The sequence below is a fragment of the Caloenas nicobarica genome, chromosome 5 (assembly GCF_036013445.1).
Source record: "Caloenas nicobarica isolate bCalNic1 chromosome 5, bCalNic1.hap1, whole genome shotgun sequence".
Taxonomy (NCBI): domain Eukaryota; kingdom Metazoa; phylum Chordata; class Aves; order Columbiformes; family Columbidae; genus Caloenas; species Caloenas nicobarica.
Genome location: NC_088249.1, coordinates 12,577,824 through 12,603,858, shown reverse-complemented (window position 1 = coordinate 12,603,858; position 26,035 = coordinate 12,577,824). Strand labels below are relative to the sequence as shown.

Sequence of the window (26,035 nt, the reverse complement as noted above, 5' to 3'; positions counted from 1 at the left end):
GTTCATGTTGGCTGCTACTTTTGATGTGCCGCTGTATGTTTTAAATGCTTGTAAGATCTAGACCACTGACTTCCTTGAAAATGGCAAGAAGTCAGGGTGTTTATGATGGTATGTGAATACCCTTATTTGTATTCATGTCTAAAGTAGACAGGTTTGTGTTTGTTGATACGCGATGTGTCCACTTCACACAAATGTCCAAATATTTTATTTTCAGTGTGTGCTTTGGTGGATGATTGTGGTTTATTCAGGTGCTGTTTTCATATCCATTGACATTTCATTTGATAATGGTCATAATGCAAGTCTAGATTTAGCCTCCCACTTCTCTTCTTTCTCACTTGCAACTTGGAAAAAGTTGGATTGACTAATTATGGCTTACTTGAAGGAAGTTTCCAGTAGAAGCCTATAGTTCCTTTTATTTTCTCTGAAAGAGTCCTCTATGTCTTCTGCTCAGTACTTGAACAGATAAAGATACTAATCAGCAAAGATGTAGCAGGTATAAGATGCTGTGGCTGTCAGGTGAATATTGAGGCAGCATAACTCATAATTGCTAAGGTGATTTTTGTATGTGGTGTGATTTGAATTAATCTGTGCTGTATTGAAAAAGCTATGGTTGATAATTGTTTGTCTAGTAATAAATAATAATTACTGCCTTGCACTTCAAATTCATGCAGCCCTGTACCTTTCCTTGGAAGGGATTTGTATGTTTTTAAATCATTTGTCATACAGGCAGAAACTCAGGCAGGAGTGCCTAAGTGTTGGTCATATTGGCTAACATTGGAAACCTAAACAGACTGAATCTTAGTTTTTTTGGATGTATGGTGGCATGACCATATTCCTCCTTTTACTAATTAGACATTTATCTCAAATATCAGTGCCTGTTGCTGATTGTTACATCTTGTCTGTGTGAACTGCTAGGGACCTTTTCCATTTTTAGCTTTATATGGCAATCAGCACCATACTCCAATACTGAATATTTTGTTGTTGAGTAAGCTTTAGGGCACTTTAATTATTTCAACAATTTTCCCAATACCTGAACAAACTGAGGTAACCATTCCTCCTTCTATTTCAATAATCCTTTAAAATCTTATTTTCCTAAGACCAAGAAAGACTTTTGAACTCAGAGAAAATCCTATTGAAGGGAGATCTTTCAGGATATTCTGGGATGCTGTCTGTGATGGCCACATCTTCCACTGTGCAGAAATGTTAGAGCTGCAGTGGATGTATACTGATTATATATGCACTTGTTGGCTCATTTCCCTTCTCCTTTATGTTTTCTTCCTCATGAATTGAAGTGAATGCTGGATTTTTCAGTGCAGTTGTGTTTTTTTAACGTGGTCTGAATATCGTTTCAGCGTAATGATAATACAGGCTTAATGACAGAAGTCCGCTGTGTTAGTGGCTTTTTCCTTGCTTCAGCAAGGGAATAAATAGTTACCTCATTAAAATATCTCAGTCTGCTTGTGATCGGATAATGTCATATAGCAGCTGGCCACGGATTTGGTGGAATCTCAGGTCAAGAGGACCAATACTGATCGACTGATCTACTGAATACCAAAAATGCAAGCTGTTATTCTTGGGGAAGTGAAGCCCTTATGCAGAGTATCAACACAAGGCCCTTGTACACCACTTAAATACTAGCTAAAGCCAGAAATGTCACCATTATCGTCTGCCTTGTTCTGGTTTGTTTTCTTTCCAGACTTTTTTTTGCATTCTTTGCTTCTTTGTCAAGCCTCCATCAAGGAAAACCACTTCTGTCACAGTCTCACTTGTTTGTTAGAGCCTGGACTTAAAGCTGGAAATTGTTTTGCAAAAGCTGCTGATCTGCAGTGGGAAGGATCCCCTGCCACATCTGTCTGGCCTTGGCTCAGAAGGTGGGGATATGGGTCCCTCGGTTCCCACTACATTAATCAACCCACCCTAACTATATTTAGTGTCATTTTTTTTTTGGCAACATAATTTCATTTTGTGGTAAAGTGTGGGACATTTTACATCAAAGGTCTGGACTGAGAATACAGCCGGGCAGGGAATAAACAACTCCTTCTTGTAGAAAACTTCCTTGCTGGTTGTGGTTTCTGATGTACCTTCTGTCTGCTCCAAGAGACCGGTCTGGCTCAGGGCATGAGAAGTTACAGTCTTTGCAAGAAAGTCATAAGGAAGTATTATAATCCTGCATTTATTCATGTATTTGGCTATTGCATGAGTTCATGTGACTCTCTGAAGCCCCTGCGAGTTCTGTTAGGTAATTGCATGCTGAGCCTCATTCATGTCAAGAATATGACGTGATGGTCTCAGATCTTACCATCTAATATGGGAATCCTAGTAATTAATTAACCAGAAGTGACACTATCAGTTATCTCACAGGATGGGAGCCCTGCTCTTGTTGTCTGTAATACTATGAGCTGTTGTGAAACTGCTAGCTAAAAAAAAACTAAGTTAAAAAAAGTTGTCCTACTGAAACCTTTCAGCAGCTGACCTCTATGGAATATGAAAGCTTTCTGCAGGGTGTTTGCTTTCCAAGTCCTTCACAGTGAACTCATTGATAAGGGAAGCCTTGACTTGAACAGTTGGCTATTTATTTGCATAGTGGCTCTTAAGAAATTGCAGAAATTGGAAGACCAGACAGTGATTTTGTCAACTCTGTTTCAAGGAGAGTGAATACTTAGGGGACGCAGCACACTACATTTGCTGTTAGTGCTGTAGAAGGGTTTTTGCTTTAGCTAGCATGAAAAATAAACACATTTCAAGTGAAAAACAGCCCTCTTCCACTTGAATTCAACTTAGAGGAAGACTGGAATGAATAAGAATACAGAAGTTCGGACTTTCCTCATTCACCCATGAGGGATCTTGGCTAGCTCTGACTTGGAAGGTAAAAACTTGTTTCCTATCAAGTCACTTGCCTGTGAGGGGCTACCTCCCCGTGCCCGCCTGCTTGGCTATGTATATAGTAAGCACACTTCTAGTGACGTTCAGCCTAAATATAAAAGATGACTTTTCTTGAGGGTTGTATTGTTGTCTACTCCGCTAGTTTTAATCTCATGTTAGGCTCTAGCCAGAAGCACCTACCTTGCAGTCCCTCTCTTTCTGGATGCTTGTAGAGCAATTAATTTCTGTCAGATGGTGTGACTGCATGTGTTTTAGTGTTCCTACAGTGTGCCTTTATTGTCACTTAACACTATCACATTTGTTTAAAAGGAAATAAAATGAAATCCAAGGTCGTTACTGCATTAAAAACACTACGCCCCAAATAAATGTGGGTTATGTTTCTAGTGCTGGTTTTTTGTTTGTTTGTGTTTGGTTTTGCCATGAGTGCCTTTCCCTTTCACTTCAGCCCTTTCTGCCTACATTTTTCAGAGCCATGGGATCAAATGCTGCAGTTACTGCAGACTGTCACAGGTCTCTGTGCCCAGGAGATGTGGCTGGCTGTACTTTGGATGCTTGTCCAGCCTTTGAATCCCGTATCTCAGTGAGTGGCCCCTGCCCTACAGTGGGGTGAACCTCAGACTCTTCAGGAGCTATAGCTGGGTCTGGATGTTTCAGACTCCAGCCAAAATCCTCCATGTGAGAAACTGTTTCCTTGTATGGGAAACCAGCCCCAGCAGTAAAAGTAAGGGACAAGCCAAGGCGCAGAGCAGCCCCACAGGTGACTTTGAATTCGCTGCCTTCTCCTGACTTTCCCAGGCAGCGTGTTCTTCCATAGCCCCATAATCTGTCCCTCCCAGGTGAGGGGTTGATTTCCCAGGATTTGAATCTCTGTCGTTTCCAGCAATCCCCTCCCTTAATCTGCTCTCTAGCCGGCAGCCGTGTGGCAGAGCCTGTTCCCCTCCGTGCTGGCATCCTGAGGGGGCTGCACGCTGTTGTGCTGAGGCTGGTCTAGTGTGTGCACAACCTCATGGTAAAACCTCCTCTCACCCCTCCAGAGCATGTTGCTGAGTTCAGCTGGGGCTGCCGGCAGCCTCAGCAAAGTCTCCCTGTGATTCAGACCCATGCAGTCCGTAGGCGAAGGGATAATGGCTGTCATCCAGCCTGTGTTTCTTAGACATCCAAAATTTCCAAGGGGCTTGCTATGGGGGCGATGAGCTCTGTCTCCTTGGGATTTGGGGTCTGTTCTCCTGTGCCGTGAGCTGTGTTTTGTCAACCAGGATGGGCAACGCCACCAGGCTGTGTTATTTCAGAGGAGCAGATGCATTGTCCATGGCTGAGCTATTCCGGGAGCATGCCCATGTGCTTCCATGCTCTGCTTTGGCAGGACTGCACTACATAGGGTAGGTGCAAACTTCACCCCCGCTCCCGAGGTGCCTTGTCACTCCAGTTCTCCCTGCTGGCACTGGGGTGGGTCCCGCCGGTGCGGGGTGGCCGGCACAGGGGTCTGCGGCTGGGCCGGGGGAGGTTGGCTCCGGTTTGTCACCCTGGGGTGTGCGTGCAAGTGGTGATGCTCTGACCCCGCCGAGCTGTTGCCATGGAGATTGCGTGCGCTGTTGCTAGGCAGCTGAAGCATCTTCGCTTGCACACTGCAATGCCACGAAATTCTCAACTTTCCTCATTCCTATCTCCTGCCTTTGATTTCGCAGATATGACTCCTTTGGCTCTTATCCTGCTTCATTCAGTTGCACTGCTGTGATTTCTCGGTGTTAACCCTGTAAACCCTAAAAAGCCCTCATGGCACTGCAAATAGGATTTATAGCAATGAATTCGGGGCTGAAGGAGTTAAAGCAGTTGGGGATAGACTACAGAGGAAATGATTTCTAGCAGATAAACTACTTAAAATGTTCTGGCATTCATGGAAGGGGAGGTTTGTGGCTGCAGTCTTTTGTTCCATCATTGATGGTTTATATGAATAAAAGCACAGACTAAAATATCTCTACAAGGTAAGAAAATCAGCTTGAATGGGCCTAATTAATCTCTTCGGTTGCGATATATATTTAGTTTTTTAATATCCTCTGCTTGCGTTTACTGATTTTGATGTAGCATGTGAATGATAATTTAGCTGTGGAGCCTGTTGTGTACAGTATTTGACTTATTTGGCTTGAATAATAAGGATATCAGCCTGTATTCTTGGAGTATACTGCATTAATCAGACTTGCAGGAATGATCACATGGTACTCTATCGCCTTTCCCTGTTAGCTGCTGCTTGTCAGCAGCTGGCTGAGCTGTAGGCTGCAGGCCAGTATCTGCATACCCTTTCTCTTCAGAATATTTCAAATATACTGTCTCGTCATTATGCATTTTGCTGCAGTTTGACAAACTAAATGGTCCTCCTGCACGTTAAGAAGAGAATTTTAAATTTCAGAGCATTGGTGTAGTTACTAGGCCATGTATGCATTTGAAGAATTCAGGTAGGATCTCTGTTTTATACATCAGTGTGCTTGGTTTTTGTTCTCACAAGGTTTTTGCTGTGTAATGTCAGTCAGCTCTACAGTTAGTTATTCAATGTGCAAATATTTATTGTGTGTTAAAATCTCTACCCTACGCATGGGGAGAAGTGCTTGAAGGGTAAGATGCGGGTAACAGCAGCTGACCGCATGATGAGGTGCAAAGCTGGGTAATTGATTATATCTTGCACAAATTTCATTGCCGTGCAGCCAGAAGCAGCAAGTACAGTGCAGTTATAAATATAAACCAGAAACTGTTCTGTGTAAAAGGGTCTTTGCTATTTTTGGTTCTGGAGAATCTGACAGATGCTCCTTCAAGATAGAATACTGATTGTGATAGAGAGGAGAAAATTGATGCTTGGATTGTGTTTCGGATTATATTTTATGCTGCTGCAGAGTATACGTGTCTTTTTCATAATCTTGTAGCTGCAGAATTCTGCATGAATTACATTTACAATAACAATATGGTTAAGTTGTTGGGCTTGGCTTGTTGTTTGCAAACGTTTGAGCAACTGTGATTGTTAGAGTATAAAATTAGCACTTTTTATTTGATATCGGTTCTGCTCAGTATTGCCTCTGCCCCCTCTCCTCCTCCATCCCCACCCCCAATATAACTCCATCCTTCTGCAAGCATTGAGGTCTCTTAAAACCATAGCAGATTTTCGAAGATATAAAATAGAATTTCTACCCTCAGTAAAAGAGGTGATCATTTTTTCTGCAATAAAACAGTATTGGACTTGAAAAAATTCTGTTCAGTAGTTGTGGGGTGGGGAGTATCTCACTTTTTAAAAAATTTATTTTGCTTCATGTGTTCGGTTCTTATAACTCATGTTATAAAATTGTCTAGATAAAATGGTGACAATGTTGTAACAGCATTAGGGATCACCTCATCATATGTTTGTCTGTATATCATTATTATAATGTGTCTTAAAAATACCCTTTCCTTTTTTATTCAAAGAAAGAGATTGTTTGACCAAGTATGTAACTAGAGGAGAGGATGGATTCTCTTTGTATACACAATGAGCATTCTCTACCAAATATTTTCAAATTACACTTTCTAACCTCAGATGAAACATTACTAACATAATTTCTGCTCTTCGTTAAAGCATTTAATATATGGGCAATTTCCCTTATTTCGTGATTTAGTGATCAGTTCTATGTAGAAGTGAGGGGTGTCAAAAGCAGTAAAAGCAGCTACAGGACACCCTACCACCCTCCCAAATATCCTAATTTCCAACATAAGGGCTGAGGAGATACAGGCTGACTGTGTATACTTCTCCTGTTGTGAAATGCAGTATGATGCTGTCTGAGGGAAAAAGATTTTACTGGAAGACCAGATAATGCTGTGTAACTGCAGTTGTCATAGGGCTGTCAGGAGATGCTGGAAATCTTGACATCACTGATTGTTGGCAGTAAATTAAGCTGCAAATGGGCCCCAAACTTACTGAGCCGCTTACAATACCCACAGAGCTATTTATATTAAAATATTTCACCCGGTTGGTTTGGTCCTATTCTTAACAGAGTGAAGCTCTCAATAAATCTACACGAGAAGAAAAAAGATGTTTTAAACATTCTGTTTTAAAAGCCTTAGCTGTCTTTCAGTGGATTTCCTAGACATTGTGGGCCAGGAAGACACCTACTTTTATAGCAAGTATGGTCAAATACTGATTAAACACCCATTAGGCTTATTAAATTACTTGTCGTCCTCTCTTAGACTTGATTTGAAAATCGTATTAACATTTGATGTGCAGACTGCTAGACATTTTCTTTTAAATCTTCTGCACTGGTAGGGCTGTGGTTTCTGTATGGCAGTATTTAAATGGCATTTATTTTATTAAGCATTTCCATGGTGTTTTGTTAAGCTTGTATCTGCATGTTGATGTTTTTTTATAGTATGATTATTCTCATGCCTTTGGCTAGATTACATTTTGATGGGATCAAAACATATCTTGTAAGTTAAAGGAAAAAAGGGGTCTAGTTGAGCAGTGAGGTGGAAGTTTCACTCCCATGGGCTCCTGGAAGCAACGTTGATGAAGTAGAAGACGGCATTCTTCTCTGGACTGATGGCCCCTGGTCCTTGGCAGCCCCACACTCTTTACAGGTGCCATTTTCCATGTGCATAAAACATAAGCTTGCATTTGAGTTGGACTTGATGATCCTTGTGGATCCCTTCCAACTCAGGACATTCTGTGATTCTATGATTATCTCTCATCTTGGCTTTGACCTGAGGCGGATGCTCATGTGCGTGTTGCAGAAGCACGGCTGTTTCCATCTTTCAGTGCACCTACAGGGCTTGAGTACCCAAGTATCTAGGGAAGTGGTGACCCCATTGATGCCTGCTTGTGCGAACCCCTGCACATCATTTCTGTGTGTGCTATTCTACATTTTTCTTTCTGCCTCCACAGTGGGCCTTAAAGACCTGCAGGTCTTCCGGGATGGGTGATGGGGGCTGTGGCACCCTGATGTGATGCCAAGAGGAGTCCCTGTGGTCTGGCTGCCCAAGTTCCCCTCGGTGGTTTCAGTTTGATGCAGCTTCTTCACTTCCCTGGTGAAACGGTGCCAGGGTATTTTTTGCAAAGTGTTAAGCAGCCACTGGACCTCTCTGCAGCAGTGTCTCACTTACAGGCCATGAGTAACCCTGGTGTGCTGTTTGTGAAACGCTTATTTGGGAAGCTCATTGGGATGAAACATTAGCCCTGTGGCTACTTGCTAGATGAACAGAGACTTAAGCCTCAGAAAAAATAGTGGGTAAATCCATCGAATAATCTCGTAGTTCCCATATCAGCCAAGCTTGGTTCTTCCTATTATATAGGCTACTGGTTTCTATGAGGTAACAGTTGGGTCCATTTTCTTAGTGATTTTCTGCATCATCTCCATAAAAATCCAAAGCTCACGTATATTTTGTTTATAATTGCAGGTAAGATTGTTCATCAGCAGTGTTTTTATGATCTCCTGCTGACTGCACTGTTGTAAGATGACTGCACATGAAACCCACAGGAGGATGTTACACTTGGCCACAAGCAGTACTCCTCATGTGGTGTCTTCAGTCCAGATTTAGCTCTCTAGCAGCAGATCACAAATGCTTTTTTTTTTCCTTTTGTTGCCATGCCTTTATCTTCCCAGGATATTACTTGGTATTCTTCGCAGTGAGCTAGTGTCTGTCTATTTCTGATATGCCACCCACCACAGCATCGCAGTATTTTTAACTGCATCTTTTATTCCCCCATCCACCGAGCAAAACTGAGAATGCTACAAGGGGGAAGATGAGTCTTTCAAAGAGCTGGCTATGAACAGAGGAAACAAAACTCACTGGTGAATGGAAAGCAAAGTTCAAAATGAACGTAAAGCATTTGGGTACCGTGGTGCATGTGGAAGCTCCCACCAGCAGCAGCCAGGCGCTGCCTCCCGGCAGCAGGGGGTCCCCCACGTCTTCGAGCAAGTGCAGGCATGGAGTTTATCTTCCACGTAAGCATTTAGCGATTTTGTTTAGCTGCAGAACTGGAACTAAATCCAGGAATTCTGCTGCTGGGGAAGAACCCTCTCTTTTACTACTGCTAAACAAAAAACTGAATCCCCCAAATTAGTGCAGAATTCCAGTTTCAATATGATTCTGCAAAAATGAATTCTGGCGGCAGGTGCCCATCAAAGGCCCGCTCTGACTTTGGCTGCAGCATTCACTGTATTACAGCCAACAGTTCAGATACCTCCAGGGTAGGTGGCACGTTTATTAAAGAACAGTATACAGGGTGAGCACAATCATTTTGTAAAGGTGGACATGATATTAAAACTTGAAGGCAGGTGTCTTTTCCTTCCCTCTCCCCCAAAGAAACAGCAAGATGATTTATGGAAGGGGCAAAAGGCCGGTGCTTCGAAGGGATGCAGGCCTGTCTTCTGTGGCTTTTGCTGCTGAAAACTCCTACGAAGGAGGTCTTTTAAATAATCCCAGTTTTCAGAAGTGCAACTGCAGTTCTGAATAGTCAAGCAGCTTCAGGGAGCTGAAGGTGAGGCACTTGAAGGGATTTGGTTGTGTCACAAATTGCTCTTTAAAAACATCAGAAAAATATCTGCTGTTATTTTCTACAAGAAATATGATCATTTTGGTGAGCAAGAAGCATCGGGAGAGTTGCAAAAGACTACTTCGGTTGCTTCAAGAGTGTAGCTTTTGTAGAAAGGGGTAATGGAGTTACAGCACTATGGATACATGGAACAAATCGTTGTTCCATGTTGGTGACTATGACCTCCCAGGTTAGATGGAGCAGCTAGTGAAAAAACACACCAAATAGTGCAGTTAGTCTTTTCTGACAAGAGGGGAAAACAAATCAGGGAGTAATTGTTGCCGAAGTCAGAAGGTGTTAAAACTAAAGGGAGCAAACAAGTATAAAATGAAGAAAACACAAGGATTGTATTCTGGCAGACCATAATTGGTTGTAGTATCTCAGCCCCTTCTAACCTGCATTACTGAACACACCAATTGCGTTGTCATCTTCAAAATATCCTGTAGGTGCCTAATGAATAACCATAAACGTGTGAACTGAGAAGCCAGCTCAGCTTCAGCAGACAAGGGATGCTACAGGCCTGTGGAGACTCTGCTTGCTCAACGTTTGCTCCTCCTTGGAGTATGTCCACCAGCAAACCAGCTTGATATGTTCCTCTCTTTTGTCCTTATGCAGATACAGGGAAATTGAATGCAAAACCTGATAAAAATACATTGTTGATTACACACAGCAATTGGCAAGTCTAGTCATTCACATTGCAAATGCGAGTATTTGATACAATACATCTCATCAGATAAAATGCATGTGCCCGGGGTGGGCAAGTTAGGGTTCCTATAAGGTCCATAATACCTTTTGTGTCATTCTTCACTTAAGAGTTCACTCATCAGTTCATGACAGAGAGGCTAAATTTTTTGGGTTTGGTCTGAAACAAACTTGCACTAAATTAAAAAAGGAGAAGAGGGAACTAGTTTGGGGTTTTTTTTTCTTTTGCTGAAGGTAGTTGCCTGAAATGTGCCCTTTGATATTTGAAATTGATTTGAGAGACTTGATTTTTGGACAGTTGGTATTTATCCACACAATGCATACACCCTACGGAAATGTTGCTTCCTTAAACAGCAGATTGGATCAAATGTTTTTGCTGACATATTTTTTCCCTGTGACAACTGACACCGCAGTTGCCACATATTTCAGTGGTTTAGCACAGACACATGTGAAGAGAAGGAGAGGAATACCTCTAAGGCAGTAATATGAGAATACCATTGCTGGGAATGAAGATAAGCACATACTATTCTCGTAGTGGCTATGTTGTAATATTTCTGCTGAAGAGGAAAATAGCTACAGACACATTGTTAGAGAGGGTGGTCTTAGGTTTGGCCAGATTTTAGAAGCAAATATTCTAGTGCATGGGAGTATAATCTTATCCTAGATATAAATATGAAAAGAGATTTATCCCAGGATATTTATTGGACTAGAGGAGCTCCAGTGTGTGTGTGAGGTGGTAAATTCCAGTCACATTAAAATCAATGTAAAGTGTGTGTGGGTGTGTATGTAGTGCCTGAAACGTGGGGCTGTCTGTGGAAGTGTGCAGTGCTCCCGTCTTTTTCCTCATCCAGTTGTACACCCTACAGAGCAACCACCTCACTGGTGCCCAAGACTTGGGAAGGGTTCCTGGGATCTACTGCAGTGTAATTAATTTGCAAAACCAAGAAATTTCCCCTCTATTCCCTTTGCCTTCTAGGCGTGGTAACCTGCTTTTGCATTCTTCTGTTGTCTTTCTCATCTCCTATACATGTTTATTCCCTCCCCGCCCCCCACCTTTTTTTAGCATCCTTGTAGTAATAGTCACAAACAAGAAGTGACTGCTGTTGTTTAATGAGGATCCAGACACACTTTTCAGAACTGAAGCTAGTTATCAAGACACATGGAAACTGATGTCAGTCTTTAAAATGAAAACAAACACGAGTACAGATGGCTTCTTTAAATAACAGAATTTATGATAATTTTAAAATCCACCTATGGGCGTCCATTAGAGCAAGTCATTCCCAGTCCTGCCTGCCTCATTTAAGCCTTAGTGTAAATTCTATAAAGACCTGAAGCACTTTAGTTCAACTTCCATGGAAAACAACAGCTGCCCGCTGCTTCTTACCTGCAGTGCCAGCTTCTTAGGGGTGGACGCTTGATTTTGCTCTCCTGGAGACTTCCAGAGATGCTGATTATCCTGGTCCCTGCCCTTAACTTCAGCAACAAGGCCAAACAGATAAAATTGGTGTCCTTGCTATTTCTGCCATTCATAACATAGATACAGGGTAGGGGGCTTCTTCCTATGGTACGCTTTAGTTCTGAAAGGTCATCATTGCCTTTGAAGGGAAAAATACCTATACTACTTATACTAACTTATTCTTATACTACTTATTCTAACATGAGTTAGGCTGAACTCCTGACATTGTTCTGCTGAGAACTGGTTTGATTCCTGCAGGAACCAGGAGCACAGGGCTGAATGAGGTGACCTGTGCCTCTCTGTTTTTGCACAGGAGGAAGGGTAGGGCCTCACAACATCATCTGCTAGGAGAGGCTGGCTGCACATAGCATCAGCTCTGACCCCATCCTGATAAGCTTTGTGTTCAACAACTAGAAGCAGAGAAGGTATGGTGCTTATGGGGAAGAAAAACACTGTCAAGAAAGGTGATGCTCCATTATTAGAAACACATAATCCAAGGACCTCAGTGTGCTTTTAAGCAATGAGCATTTCACTTTCATATTGAGTTTTCATGTGAGAACAGGCAGAAACTAGGGAAAGTTTCCCCTGCCATTCCTACATAAGAGCCTGTGCCCAGAGCTGTATCTCAAACCCTCCTTTAGCCATAAGAATTTTGCAAGCCTGGTGCATTGCGTTCTCTGAGACTTTCTGAGTAAGGGGTGTCCATTCACTTATCTCAGCTTGAGATCATACAACCTTGTGGTTTTAGATCAGCTGTCTGTAAAATGAGATTGAAAAGCCCATGATTTAAGTAAGTGGCTGATACAAAGCATTGTGAAGGTTTGTTAGGGGAAAAAAAAAAAAGCTGACAGGACAGCTGAAAAATCAAGGTTCAAAACAAATGTTGAAGTTTCTGTGCTGCTGTATTGGCTCATGAGGTTACACAGAATTAAAAGAAAATGTTTAGAGTTTCTTCCCTTTAAGGTGATACCTATAGTTGCAGATTACTAGCTGACCAGCATTTGGGGAGATTCTTCATGCCTCCCAGGGGAACATGGGTTTAGTTTCATGCTTTGGCCTGCTGGGTCTATCTCCTTTGGAAACCATTGCTGCTTCCTGCTAGAGACTAAGTGGCTTAAGTAAGGTTATGAGAAGACAAATTTGTCCATTGGGTGTTTGCAGTATTACCTTTCAAAAGCAGTTAGAGAAAGCTGACACATGGTCTCTCTTCATTGTAGCTACTGTAGAGCAGGGGAAGGTGAGAAGAGTGAAAAGTTTATGAAATCGCCCATATTTTTGCCTCTAGGTGCCATGGAAATGAAGCTGAGCTCTGAAGAAGAAAGGAAGTGGCTTGGGTGAGGGAAATGTAGAGGAAAACTTTCCCAGGCAAAAGATGCATGTAGCAGCTGGTGTTGATATTGCAAAGTGCTGTGAAATTTGGGGGATAATGGTCCAGCAAAGATGATTGCTGGGCTGGGCTCGAGGATGATGGCTTTGTTTCACAGACATTGAGTTGAGGGTTTGAATCTAAAGCTGAATTAGAATAAAACTTTTCCAGCTCTTCTTTGGTTAAAATACACCCTTTGATACTTTCCATTGGTTCGGTATGGATTGATCAGGCAGCATGATGTCCCCATGTTGGTTCAGGATATGAAGACTTAAATTAAAATTCTACTTTACCTGATTCTGGATGTTATGGGATGAAAAACTGTTCTTAAAATCACACAGAGATTGTTTTATATTTGGGTTGTCCACAACCTAGTAAAGCATTTTAGCCATTTAGCTACAGAGCATGATAAGATTGTTCTGTTTTGGTGGAAACCAATGTATTTCTGTAAAACATGCTATCATAGTGCTGCTGTACTAGTCACAGTCTAGGGATATAAGTGAGGCAGTGTTTGAAGGGAGAGGGAATATCTTTTATTAAACTAACTTCTATAATTGTCAAAACCAGGCAAGCTTATCATTACGCAAGCCCTTTACAGAGGTGAAACATAAGTTTCAAACAAAGAAGTTTCAATCAAAGAAATTAAGAAAATATCAAAGCCACCCAGAAGGATAATTCTCAGAAGTAAAACTTCTGCTTTTCTTTTCATTGAAGTATCGATTGTTAGCAATGTTGTAAAACCTCAGATTAATTTCCCATTAAATTTATCTGTGGGAGAGAAGGAAAGAGGGGAAAAAAACAAGCTTGAAGAAAACAGGAGAAAAAGACTGATGCAAATTTGGGGAAAGAGATTCTTGAGACTTTTGTTTCAAACTGAAGGGGGGTGTTGTATCAAAAAGCTTGTCCTTTCTTCTGAATAAAAGAATTGGTCTAATAAAACAACTATTTCTGCAAACCTTGCCTCCACAGATCGTCTTTGCTTGATGAGACAGCACTTTTTGATGCCATTTCATGTAGTTAACACTGTTCTTCCCAGCTAGCGTAGCTTTGCTGCTGTTTGGCAAGGGGCTGTTTCTTATAATGTTGAGTTAAAATGGAAATAACAGATAAGACTCTTTTTGACATCCATGACAAATTATTTGAGATCGAAGTCACATTCTTCTTTTAATTGGGGAATGGAAATGTAAGAACCATATTTCAAAAATCAAGAAAAATTCATTCTACATGGATCAGATTTTCACAAGAGCACGTATCTGCTCTGATTATTCCAGGGAGGAGGACCAGCTGGATGCTATTTACATAGAAAATTGGCCTTTGTCTTTAAAGGCTCATATAGTTATGGAATATTTGAATTATTTGAAAATTTATGTTTGTTTTCCAGTGCTAAACAGTGTGGAAAATGTGATTCTAAACTTGCCTGTGTGTGCGTATTGCAGAATGGAGGGAGCAGGCATAATGATCCTAACATTGTAGAACCTGCTATTTTCTTAAATCTGTGATTTTCCAGTGCGTCATGATGCAGGAAAATAAAGACTGATAGGTGAAAACTTCTTCCATAGAAGACACTAAACTGGCAAGCTGCAACATCATCTGTGTGATTTTTACATCATCTCTAAGATGTATCCATAAATGTTTGCATTTGAGGGAGCAGTATAGGTAGGCAACGGTGGCCAAAGCATTTTCAGAAGCACATACAAGAGGGACAAAGTCAAGAACAAAGTAACTTGTAACCCAGAAGGGCTGTTAGAGCAAATGAAATGCATTTTACTTCAGACCTGGTCACCAGAAAGAGAGGTTCTTGCCTAGAGCCTGTGCCTTAGGTCATATGCAGTTACACTACTGTTTGGGCATAAATAAATGCATGTCCTAGTTAAACCAGATAATTGCACAATCACTGCGTGTCCTTTGAAAATAGAGAATTCAGCCCAAGCTTCACCACACTTTAAAGCAAGTAAGGCAGTCCATTGAGTCAAATGTAGGCATGCTATATGGTGCAACTGGAGTCATCCCATTACAGTATTGGGACATTTCTATTGATTTCTGTTGAAAGAGAAACAGCAAATTATTTAGGAATCCTGAGTACTTAGCAATACAAAGGGTAGGGAAAAACCCACCACCACCTTTGGAAAAGGATCACCCTTGAAGCTTGAGGATGACACTTCAAAGACTGTACTGGCTTGTTAGACAAGATTATTTGTGCTAATAATAGGTAACACGTTCATGTCAATAACTCCCCTATAGTCATTTTTAGATACTCCATATAACTAATGGTATTTCCCAAACTCACTCAGGCAGCACAGGCTCGTTAAACACAGGTAGACATTTATTTAAACTACTTATAAAGTGCAGTGTGAAAAGGAGGAGAAAGAAAATGTCCTTTTACAGAAGGTGGTGAAAATGAAGTACCCACAGAATACAGCACATGTAAGGTAGCTAGATAATTTTACATGAAAAAGATGTCTGGTTTGTTGTGGAAAATCCTGACGTTGCTGACAAAGATGTAACAATATCCAAGTTCTGAAGGTTGAAGAAAGAGAAAATCAATCCTGAAATGCAATGTGATTTCCTAGCACTGAGACTTAGGAAACGGAGGGGTCGTTCTGAGGGGGATGCTGTGCACTTGCCATTGCCCAGCCCCCGCTGCAGTTGTGCTCCTTTCAGGAGCCATTTCCCCCCCCAAGGAAGATCACAGCAATGCCTGTGAGCGCACAAGCGTTGGGTGTGAGTGTGAGATCAGTCCCTGCTGCTTCCCACCTTCCTTCTGAGCTCTGGCCACACTTTTGCGACTTTGGGTCTACGTCAGGGTAACCTCAATTGCCAAATGCTGGAGATTTCAGCTGGCTGCCCTTGCGTGCGTAGGCGAGGGGAGAGCAAGGGGTCAGATAAGGACCGGTTTTCCCTGTAGATGCCTGATTTGTCTTCTGAGGTCTGGAATGTGTTTTGCTTTGCTTTTTTGGTTTGTTCCATCTGCAGTCTCTGAGGTGGGTCTCGCTGGGCAGGCAATGCTGAGGATGGCAGCCCCAGCTCGGGGGCGCAGGCAGGAGCTGCCATGCACAGGGGCTGCCACATTCGGGGTACCAGCAAGGTCAGAGAGCCCGATACATTTTTACTTCTTGGGGTTTTCCCCCCATCAGTTTCCCGAGTGTGTGTTGTGATCCATGTACAGTACTCAGCTGGTCACACTTGGCCAAATTCAATTTTCTGGTGCATTCTTGAGACCTCTGAGGTTTTAAAATCCTTATCAGCAAATTGCATGTATTTAAATTACATATGTGTAAATTAAAACAACTAATTAATAAATGCAGTCAGGTCTTTTAGTTGTTTCTCAGTTCTTTAGAAGGATGATACAGAGACTTTTTGTCTTGAATTTTAAGAATGCATTTTGAGACATACATCCTGTTTTATACTTTACTGAGTCCATCTGGTAGAGGAGCTGTTGAGAAAGTCCAATGCAAGGGAAGCAAAACCCTGCTGTTGTGTTGCTACGGTGGAAAAATACACCTCGTACTGCGGCTTTGCAGTCGTGGTTTAAGATGATGATGAGAAGAAAGCGTATTTCCAGGGCTTTCTGTGTTGAACAGATTACTTAAACCCAGATTCCTTCAGATGTCTGAGCTCAGTCATGGAAGCATTAAGTAAAAAAGTCAGAAACTTGACTAGGACTGCTCACTGAAACCATTATTAAACTTTAAAGGAGGCAAGGAAGCAAGGATTAGATGTAGCTGGGTGTGGAAAATAGCCGTGGAAACAGGTGTTGCATGTCACTTTGAGTTTTATTTCGATGTTCAAGCAAGCCGAGGCCAAGCAGGGACAGAGCTGGTGGACAAGTGAGGACGTGCAGGTGCACTGGCTTTGCTGGAATCGCAGCCGCTCACACCGGTGTTTGCTGCAGCCCCCAGAAATGTGTGTCACTGGAAGCTGTTCATCCAGGAACATGGTCCAGAGGAGTCATCTGGGTTTTTTTGTAGTCAGTGTTTAGCGTGCAGGCTCTAGTCTTCAATCCAAAATCTCTGTACCCACGAGAGGGGATCTAATCTGACAGTGACGGTTGTGCCAGAGGACTGAGGATTTGCCTCTAATGCTGAGATTTAGCGCAGATGCTACCAGAAATGGTACATGTGCGCTTGTGGACACGGGGCGCTGGGCTCCAGACTGCAGTGCGGTACTTGCCAGGAGCTCTGCCGGCTCCTCGCTGAGGACAGCCCTGCGCCAGCAATGGTCAAGGGGCAGGGGGGTCCCCATTTCAACAACAAGGGGCAGAAGGGCAGGGATGTGATCGCAGCTTTGTGGGAACAGGGGGAAATTCATGTCTCACGGCTGCTGAGTGACTGGGCTGAAGCTGGTCTCCAGTGCTATCAGCAGGTTGCTTTTGCTGTGGTGTGCGTCCTTCACGCCGTGAGCGCGGCTGCGGCTGTCTGCCTCGGCACTCATGCTCCTCCCAAAGTTTTTCCCGCTGTCTCCTTCACCTCGATGTGGCAATGTATAACCAGCAGCCTGCCTCAACGTGGTGCCCTGGGGTTTCTACAAGCTTCAGGAATTCCCCTTCTTTGCTCTGTGCCAGGTGCTGGGGCATGTGCAGGATCAGTCCCATGGCTTTTCCCAGTGAGAGGCGCGATGTGACAATAATTAAAATGAGCAGAGATGTTTTCATCCATAAATGTCAAAGAAAAAGGAGGTTTCTTACTTGTGTTTTGAGAAGTGGAGGTACAGAGTGTCCTAAATCCTGAGAGTGGCACTGATGAGCAAGATCCTGGCTCCTGGGGCCCTGCTGTCCTGGCTTTCTCTGGTCCAAGGGTACCTTTCCTCTGAAGCACGACTCTATGTGTATATATATATATCTATATCCCTGCGTACCTGTCTATATATTTTTGTGTGTGTACTTCTACATTATGCTGCAAATGGAAGCTGTTTTCAGATTGAAGAGTTTGTATTATGTGAGCACTTTCCTTGAGTTTTCCTTGCTGGGGTTATGAGAATAGAGGATGGAGACAATTACACTTAGTTTTGATTTCTAGTCCAAGTTACTGTGTACAGGGATTGAAAGTGTGGCTTCTAGACAGGAATTATTCATATTTGTCCATTAGACTTGGCAAAAGGCAGCAGATCTGTTTACATAACCGAAATCCAAATCTATTTGTCTGCTACACTTAAAGGCAGGATGTGTGGGCTTTTATATATATTTATATATAGTTATATTTTTAGCTGTATTCAGGCAGAAAGCAAAAGAAAAGAATTTTTTGCAGTAGTACATGATTTTAACAGGCAATAAAAAAAAGGAACATGGCGGTAAACTTGCAAACTGTAAGATCAGAAGATACAAATCCCAGAGAAACAGACATGTGAATATCACTGAGAAGGACTATCCAAAAAAAAAGCACATGCAAATTAATTAATTTCAGCTGTTTTAAAGGTAAATATTGGATAAATGTTGTCTTTGTAATGGTAATTGAGATACTGTTCATATGACAGTTAATAGTATCTTTGTTTTGATGAGAGGCACTGGGATCCCAGAACACTTTAAAGATGTTCATCATTTAAGACTCAGCATTCTTGCAGAATTGTTGTAATTATCCCTACTTTGCAATTAGTAGGACAAATGAAGTTAAATGACATCCCAAATGTCAGATTCCAGATAAGGTGTAGCGCAGGGAATAGGGATCATGACTCAGACTCTTACAACCCATAGCCTTAATTCAAATGTTTGAAATGGAAAGAAATACCTTGCCTTGTTGGGAATTCACATTCCAGATCAGTCTTCAGGAGGCTGGTTGCCATCTACTTTTGACTTTTTTCTGCAGTGGAAATTAGCCCCACTTTCAGTCATGAGAGGATATGCAGTGCTGCGGATGCAGTTGTGCAGACGTCTGAGATGGGCTTCATTTCCTCTCACTCTGAATGTCTACATCCGACCTGGTCCCTGTAGGCTCCCTGTGTAATCAATGGAGAGAAAAAGCTGCTGCTAACGTGATGCATCTGACCTGTTTTAGCTGCCTACTTCAGGAGTAGATGAAGCATGCTCTAGAAGGAGTATTATTGCTCTTGATTTTAATGGAGTACAAATGAGGAACTGACACTTAGAGGCTGTCTGGGCTGGGCAAAGTGAAGCAGAACTCAGGACACTGTCAGCGTCTCTAATATGTCATCTGGCCCAACTTTTGGCTTACAGCAGTTTACCTTTTTTATAGTGGATTTTTGCATGTGGCACTTTTCTCGTCATCTTTACTCCAGATTCTGGTCCCTGTGTTTTGACATCCAATAGATTTAACTACAGTTTTAGGGAACAAATGTGGGAATGACCCAGGCACTGTCTCATTGACATGGGTGAGGTCACGGCTTTGAATTCGGTTTATTGCTTGAATGCATCTTTTTATTTCAGGAAATAGAGTAAATAAGCTCCCTTGTAAAATGTGGTGTTAGTCAAGACAGAACTTGGCTTCTGTCTGGGGCACAAGCAGAAAAATACAGCACAGCTTCAGTGTTACTTGGGATGTCTCATGCAGCTCTGATTTGCACCTCTTCAAACAAGATCACCTACTGCCCTCTCGTAGTGAGCATTTAGCAGTTCTGTTCTTTGTTTCTCTGATGCTTACCACGTCCCTCGGGGTGTTCTTGTTCTTTAAATTTACTTTCAATTCTCCTTGAAATATATTTCTAATGCAGTGCCTGTGATACTTGCACAGCCATCTGAAGACCACCTTTACAGGGGTACTCTAAGCACTACCACATCAATATTGTCAAGTTAATTTATCCTAACTGATATTGTATGCTCCCATGTATTCATGCAGACTATTTATAAAAGCCTTCCCTGTATGCTAAGTTGTATGGTGTGCCTTGTAGTTTGCCAGCGTTTTTGTGCTTTGGCTCTTTTTTGGACGTGTAATAGCACCTAAACCCACAGAAATGTGGTGTCAGGAAGCTTTCCAAGGGAAAGATTTATGTAAAAGTCCGAAGAGCTACCTGTGCCTGGCTAGTAAAATGTATCCAAATGAAGAAGACTCTGAGAATAGCTTCCTTCATGGTCTACCTGCCTGTCCATTGGGATTCTGCAGAAGTTGTGGAGAGAACTGCAGGGGATTTAGTAAGGTTCTTGATGTAGTAAACAGCTGAAACTTAAAAGTGGATGTGTCAAAGTGTATGCTGAACTTCTCCTGGTCTGTGATTTACACTGACAATCTGTAACTTCTGTCATCTCCGTGGGTGTTACTGTATTTATTCTTTGAATCAATTAACTAATGAAGCTTGGATAGCTGGCATTTACCTGAAACCACTTGTTTTTCCGAAGTGTTTTGTTTAAAATGTCATCCTAGACCAGCCTAGTTTCACTGGTGCAGTAGTTCCCAAACACTGAAGAGGAAATTCCCTTAAAGAAAATAATCCCTTTTCTCCTTGACATCATCTTGTCAAAGTCTCACATTGTTGGTTTTTTATGTAGAGTAACTGGGGATCTTGCCCATGTGGTACTACTTTATTCCTGTCCTGGGTCTGGCTTTTAGTTCAGTAACCAGCGAAATAACAGGGAATAATGAAAGCAAACAGCTAAAGTATGGAGCTTGAGCATGGTTCATGTTTTCTCAAAAATGAGGCAGATGGGCACATGACATCCAGTTTACATTTTAAATCCCTTCTCACAAGGATAACTGATAATTTTGTTTTAAAATTGAGCTCTGGAAGAAGAAATACAATATCCTGTATTATTCCTGATGAAACTTTTGCATCTCATTACTCTGAGAGATGCTGCTGTGCTTTGAAAAGTGCACGTGAATATCCTAAGCCAATAGTAACAACAATTGAGCCTATGTTGAACTGGAGGCTACAATTTCCTATGTGTCCCAGGAGCTGATCTCTTCTCCCATGTTCTTGCTGGTTGCGGGGTGAATGAACATGTTTGCTGGGGCATTCTCCCAGCTGTCTTATCAAATATTAGGCAGATGAATATGTACATAATTTTAATGTTACTGTGCTAATGTCTTCATCGCTGCTATAAGACACTAGTTGCTGTCCCTTTAGTAAGAGTGGTGGTTGTTGTTGGTTTTGTTTAATTTAGAAATTAATTGATCGTTCTTGCCAACTAAGGCATGACAGAGAGTGAACTTCACAGTGAAATTTAGCTATAATAAAACACATAATCTGTTTGATTTAGTTTTAAAGAAGGCAGTTTTTTAAAGCAGCTGGTTAAGTACACAGATGTTCCAGTTGAGGGCAATCCAATAGTAAAATGGCATAATGGGGCAACAAATTCTCATTTTAAAATGAGTGGTTGACAAAAGAAATATTTAGTTAAGCACCCTACCCTTAATTATAGTGGCAGATATTTTACTTCTAGAAGCATGTGTTCAAAAGGTGCTGAACAACGGAGCCTTCTTTCCAGCAGAAAATGCGCTTCCTTAAGAAAGAGAAGATGCATTCACCGGCTTGCTGGACTCAATTCCTCACTGCGAGATTGCTGCCTGAGTCTCCAAGTGAAATGACAGTGGCTATGCAAAGAGGTTTTATGCATCTACAGACATAAGAAGGGTTGTGAAGTCATGTAAGAAAGCCGAAGGTAACGTGCTTGTGTCAAGGTCCTGCTCCTCTCAACGGGCCAGCAGAGCTGAATTCTTAAGCTGGGATGGAGACCAGCTGCCTCAGTGAGATTTTTTTGTGAAGACTGGGCTTTTGATTATAATATTTTACTCATCTTCATGAATTCCTGCCCAGTGAAGCATGGAAGTGTTGGGCTTTCTCTCCTCGCTGTGCAAGAGTAGGTCAACTTATGCAATTTCCTTGCACTTCATTTCTTTGAACTTGCACAGCTGCCCTCTCAGGACTGTGAAGTCCCCAGCCCTAGGGCCTGCCAGTTTTGGAAGCTTCTAAATGTCAAGTTTAATCTCAGTTTTCATTTTTAAAAATACAAAGCTTCTTGACTTTTTGCTTGCAGAGAAAATTGAGTTACTCCCAGTAAGTTAAATGTTTGTGCCGTTATGTTTCTGGGTGGAAGGTGGGAGAGGGAATGAGATGTAACTATTTCATATTCCTATAAAAATAAAAAGAAGCGTGGTGTCCAATTAAACCAGTTAAACAGTAACTTTCCTTCTTCTTATCACAATACCCCTGCTTTACACAGGCCTGTTCTCTGCAGCCTCCAGCATCAGGAGCTCTTTACAGCCTGACAGTTCGAAGACCGGGGCAGTTTTGCATTGCCTTGTTCCCCGCATGAGAGCTCCTCACAGAACACATCCAGTGCCTGTGGGAAAAGGGAGGATTAGGGACACCAGAGTAGTTGAACATCTGGGAGTAGAGTACAAAGAGCAATTGTGGGTATTTTCCCATTCCCTCTTCTGGCTGCCCAGTTTGAAGCCATTACTGGAATAACGACCAAGGAGTTTAGCCAGAAATAGAAAGTAGGTAGGTAAGAGGCACGAAAAGTTTAGTCTAGGACTTCTAAATCCTTTTGAAAGTAGGAAAGCCCTCTGTCTTCTTCCATGGCCTCCCCTGCCTCAGCCTCCAAGGCTTCCTCCCTTGGTGTGGATCGCTTCTTATCTCTCCCGGAGCCCCGCCAGCTGTCAGTTCATCGCTTTTAGCCCCAGGGCTGTCATTTCTGCCTACCTTCCCTGCCCATCAGCTATCTATTATTCACTTCAAAAGTGCTAGGAAGACCTTCTGAAGCTGTCAGTGGGGATGTGGTTGTCTGCGTATGAGTAGACTGTTATCTGATGCTCCCTGGCAGTGTGGGGTTGTGGGGAGGCAATGAAACTCATCTGGACAGATAGCAGTCAACTAAGCACTGTTTGTCCTTCTGCCATCCTTGTCTATCAAACAATTTGTCTTTCCTACACTGATGTGCGACACTCAGTGTTGTTTTGATTAACTGGTCGAATTTTGTAGAATGTATCAGCACAGAGAATGCCCCTGCATCTCAGATTATTGTAATCTTGCAGCCTGCTTGCATAGGTTCAGAGGTGCTGATAAGAAGAGCCTTGTTCTCACAGTGTTGTGTCTTGGCCCAGCCTTCGGAGAGCATGAGGCATGTATGGCACGTAGGAACTCTTCTCTGAGTTTGAAGAACTAAGATAGAAATTACTGATCTCAGCAACTTCAGCATTTTAGTGCAAAATATATTGTTGGATTTATTCTGATTCCCATCCCTGTTATAGAGGTCTAGAGTCAGGATCGGTTTTAGAAAGGAGATGGTGTGATGCAGTGAGAGAATTGGGAGCAGGGCCTGGGGAGACTTGGGTTTGCTTCCTAGGTTTGTGCTAGCAGTGGGGTGACTTTGGGCAAAACAGATTCCCTGTCTGCAAAATGGGCATAGTGAGTCTCCTGGGGTGTCAACCTGCTTAGGCTGAGACTCTTCTTTAGAAAACAGCTTCTACCTAGGTGTTTGTCTTTTGGATTGCCCCTCCTGGACAAAGTACTTTGTATATTTACACATCAAATTGCTTTATAATGTGACTTCCCAGAAAAGCCTGCCTGTGGAAGGAGGTGAGGATATATAGGTTTTAACACATTCATTAGGATTTAACTACCTTTCCAGGAAAATATTTGAAAGTACTTTCTCCAGATAAGAGGTTTTCTATTCCTAGATGTCTTGAAAATGAATGTGCTACCTCAGGGCAAATGCAGTATATTCTCATTGCTCATAACGTGGTTACTTTTAATCTTCTGCCTTTATTGAGAAAATTATTATCCTTATTGAGGATTCCTCCATTAGTCTATCAGGGAGGCTGTTAGAGAAGTAGATGAGTCATGCGAAGCCTCGTGTCTCTTGGTGCATGTTTGCAAACCTAATTTTAGTCAGTCTACCCTATGCTGCTCTGCCAAAATTAGATAACATTGTTACAGCTATGTGAGTGTTTAAATCAAAAAGATTCTCCAGATAAATATAATTGGGAAAACCAGTTTCCTTTAGCTGTATTCAGTCATGGATCACAAATACATCCATCTTTTTTTTTTTTTTTAAAAGGTACCTAAATTTGGGTTTCTAAGACTGTTTTCAGACCCCTTGACTTTAGCAGATTTTGTAGCAAGTCCTTAACTGTACACATCTAAATGTGTGTCTAACATTTCCCGTGTGTCTTCCTGCTTGAACATAATTGTTATTACTATTATACCATTGTGTTCTGCCTGCAAATGTCCTCATGAGGCACAGCAGCAGTTTAGGTAAAGATTTCTTGACTTGCCGGCAAATTGTCATGTTCACTGTTAACTTCTGAGATTTCACGCTGCCTCCATTATATTTGTATTTAGTGCCTCTTACATTAATTCATTTAACTTCTTTGTCCTTGGGAAGTCCTCATTTTGTAAATCCTGCTAGTCTTGCTCTCCAGCTGATCAGTTGACCTTCATGAACTCAGTGCTAGGTGAGAAGAGTTGGATTCATATCAGGTCATGGATCCCAGTTAAACAGAGAACTTGATTTCACACTTCCAAGCAAGTGCTTGGAAGTTTTGCGATAGCTTAGGGCAGTGCTTTGTAAAACTGAATTTAGCTAATGTGCAAAGTTACTCTTCTGTTGGACAGTTTTGTTAAGTTGGAGTCCTGCTCATGAACCCGATCTGAAGATTATGCAGCCCCGAGGACTGGTTGGTGAAGCTCACTGTGATGAGGTTAGGTGGTAGAGGTTGGCTAAGCACACTTGCCTATCCAGATCCTTGGTGGTATTTCCTATTTGCTTTCAGAGATATGCATGTGCCACAGTCCAACACTGTGAGTAAAGACACACCCTGGAGATTTTGTTTCTGTGGTAGGTGAAAGAAAAGAGCAAATGGGAGACAGACATAGGTGTCTGTAGGGTCACAAACTGAAGTGAATATGGATTGGGACAGGAGCAGGACCTGGTGTGAAACATGGACTAAACACATCCAAAAAGGGAGAAAGAAACTGATAGCCCTTGCAAACTGACTGTTAAATGCTACATCTGATGCCATTGCAAGAGGCTTTTTGCAGTATTAGTTACTTCTGATTAGATTTGTGAGGTGTAGTAGATGACAACAGTCTATTTAAACATCTATTCATATTCTTGCTCTAACTTGTTTTAGAGTCCTATGTGGATTATATTTGGTGTTGTGAGGACAGACTCACACAGCCTCTGTTCTTTCTTCTTGGAACTCACCCTGATTTGCCGTGGCATTGTGCTCACAGGATCTCTTTGGCTTTTGTCTAAAAAGGATCAGATTTGGAGTCTCTGGACTCATGTTTCTCTCCAAATTCTCATGTTGGAGGGATGAACTAAACTCACAAAGCCTTTGCAAGATGAGATTTCTTGCTCCTTCCCTTTCCTCCCAAACACATCATCTGCCCACCAGCACAAGTAATCCCAGAGCAAGGTGTGGAAGGGTAGCTAGCTCCCAACAGCAGTGAGTGAATGCAGTGGTTAAAGAGAAGAAACAAGACTGGCCTGTCTCCCTGGTGTGCAGCCTGCACAGGGAATGTGTGACTCATGCTTTGGACGCCCATTTCACACTTTCCTGCAGCTGTGCCGCATCTCACGTGCCTACAGAGCTGTGTTGCAGGGCTCCTCGCAGCTTGGGATCCCACAGTTGCAGCTGGTCTGTGACCAACCATCCGGCATGGCTGGAGTGTGGGGTCATGGAGCAGGAGAAATGCTGGGGTGTGGTCTAGAAGGAGACTCCTGCACTGGAAAAATCTTCCAAAAATGCCAAAGAGCATCATCTTATCTCACGGTCAAGAGTGAATGTGGAATCTCATCCTCTGGGATAGCAAGGAGCTGGGAAGGGATGCTGAAATCTCTCCCTCTTGGCCTTTTTGATCCTTCAGACCTGCCCTCTCATATCCTGCGGGTTTTTCCCTTTCCTTCTGCTGGCAGCGCCCTGCAATGTGCCGCAGGAGGGCAGTGCCCTTGCTTTCATTGCACCTGTTCTCTGGGTAAACAGATTCACTGCTGTTGACATAGATCCACAAGCCCTACGGTCTGTTAGAATTTTCATTTAGATAAACAAGGCATATTTTTACTTGTACGCAATGTTTGGCCATGGTAGCAGAGCTCTAGCAGGTGTCTTTAAGGTCTCTAGAAACCGCAGTTCCCAAGTGGAATATGTCATGGGCCGGCTGCTTAGCTAATGGAAGTTGGCCAGCCTCCCCTGGATTT

The 26,035-nt window shown here is 42.4% G+C and overlaps 1 protein-coding gene across 2 annotated transcripts in view; it reads left to right on the top strand.

Moving 5' to 3' along the window:
- The first annotated feature begins 5,226 nt into the window (after positions 1-5,226).
- The window catches only part of EVL (Enah/Vasp-like), a 128,389-nt gene continuing 107,580 nt past the window's right edge, over positions 5,227-26,035 (top strand). Inside the window, exon 1 of one of the 2 annotated variants that reach the window (XM_065635828.1) lies at positions 5,227-5,333. In XM_065635828.1, coding sequence (XP_065491900.1) covers positions 5,311-5,333 — 23 coding nt within the window. In that variant the 5' untranslated portion in view covers positions 5,227-5,310. The remainder of the gene's footprint in view (positions 5,334-26,035) is intronic. The other variant, XM_065635827.1, reaches the window with a different exon arrangement.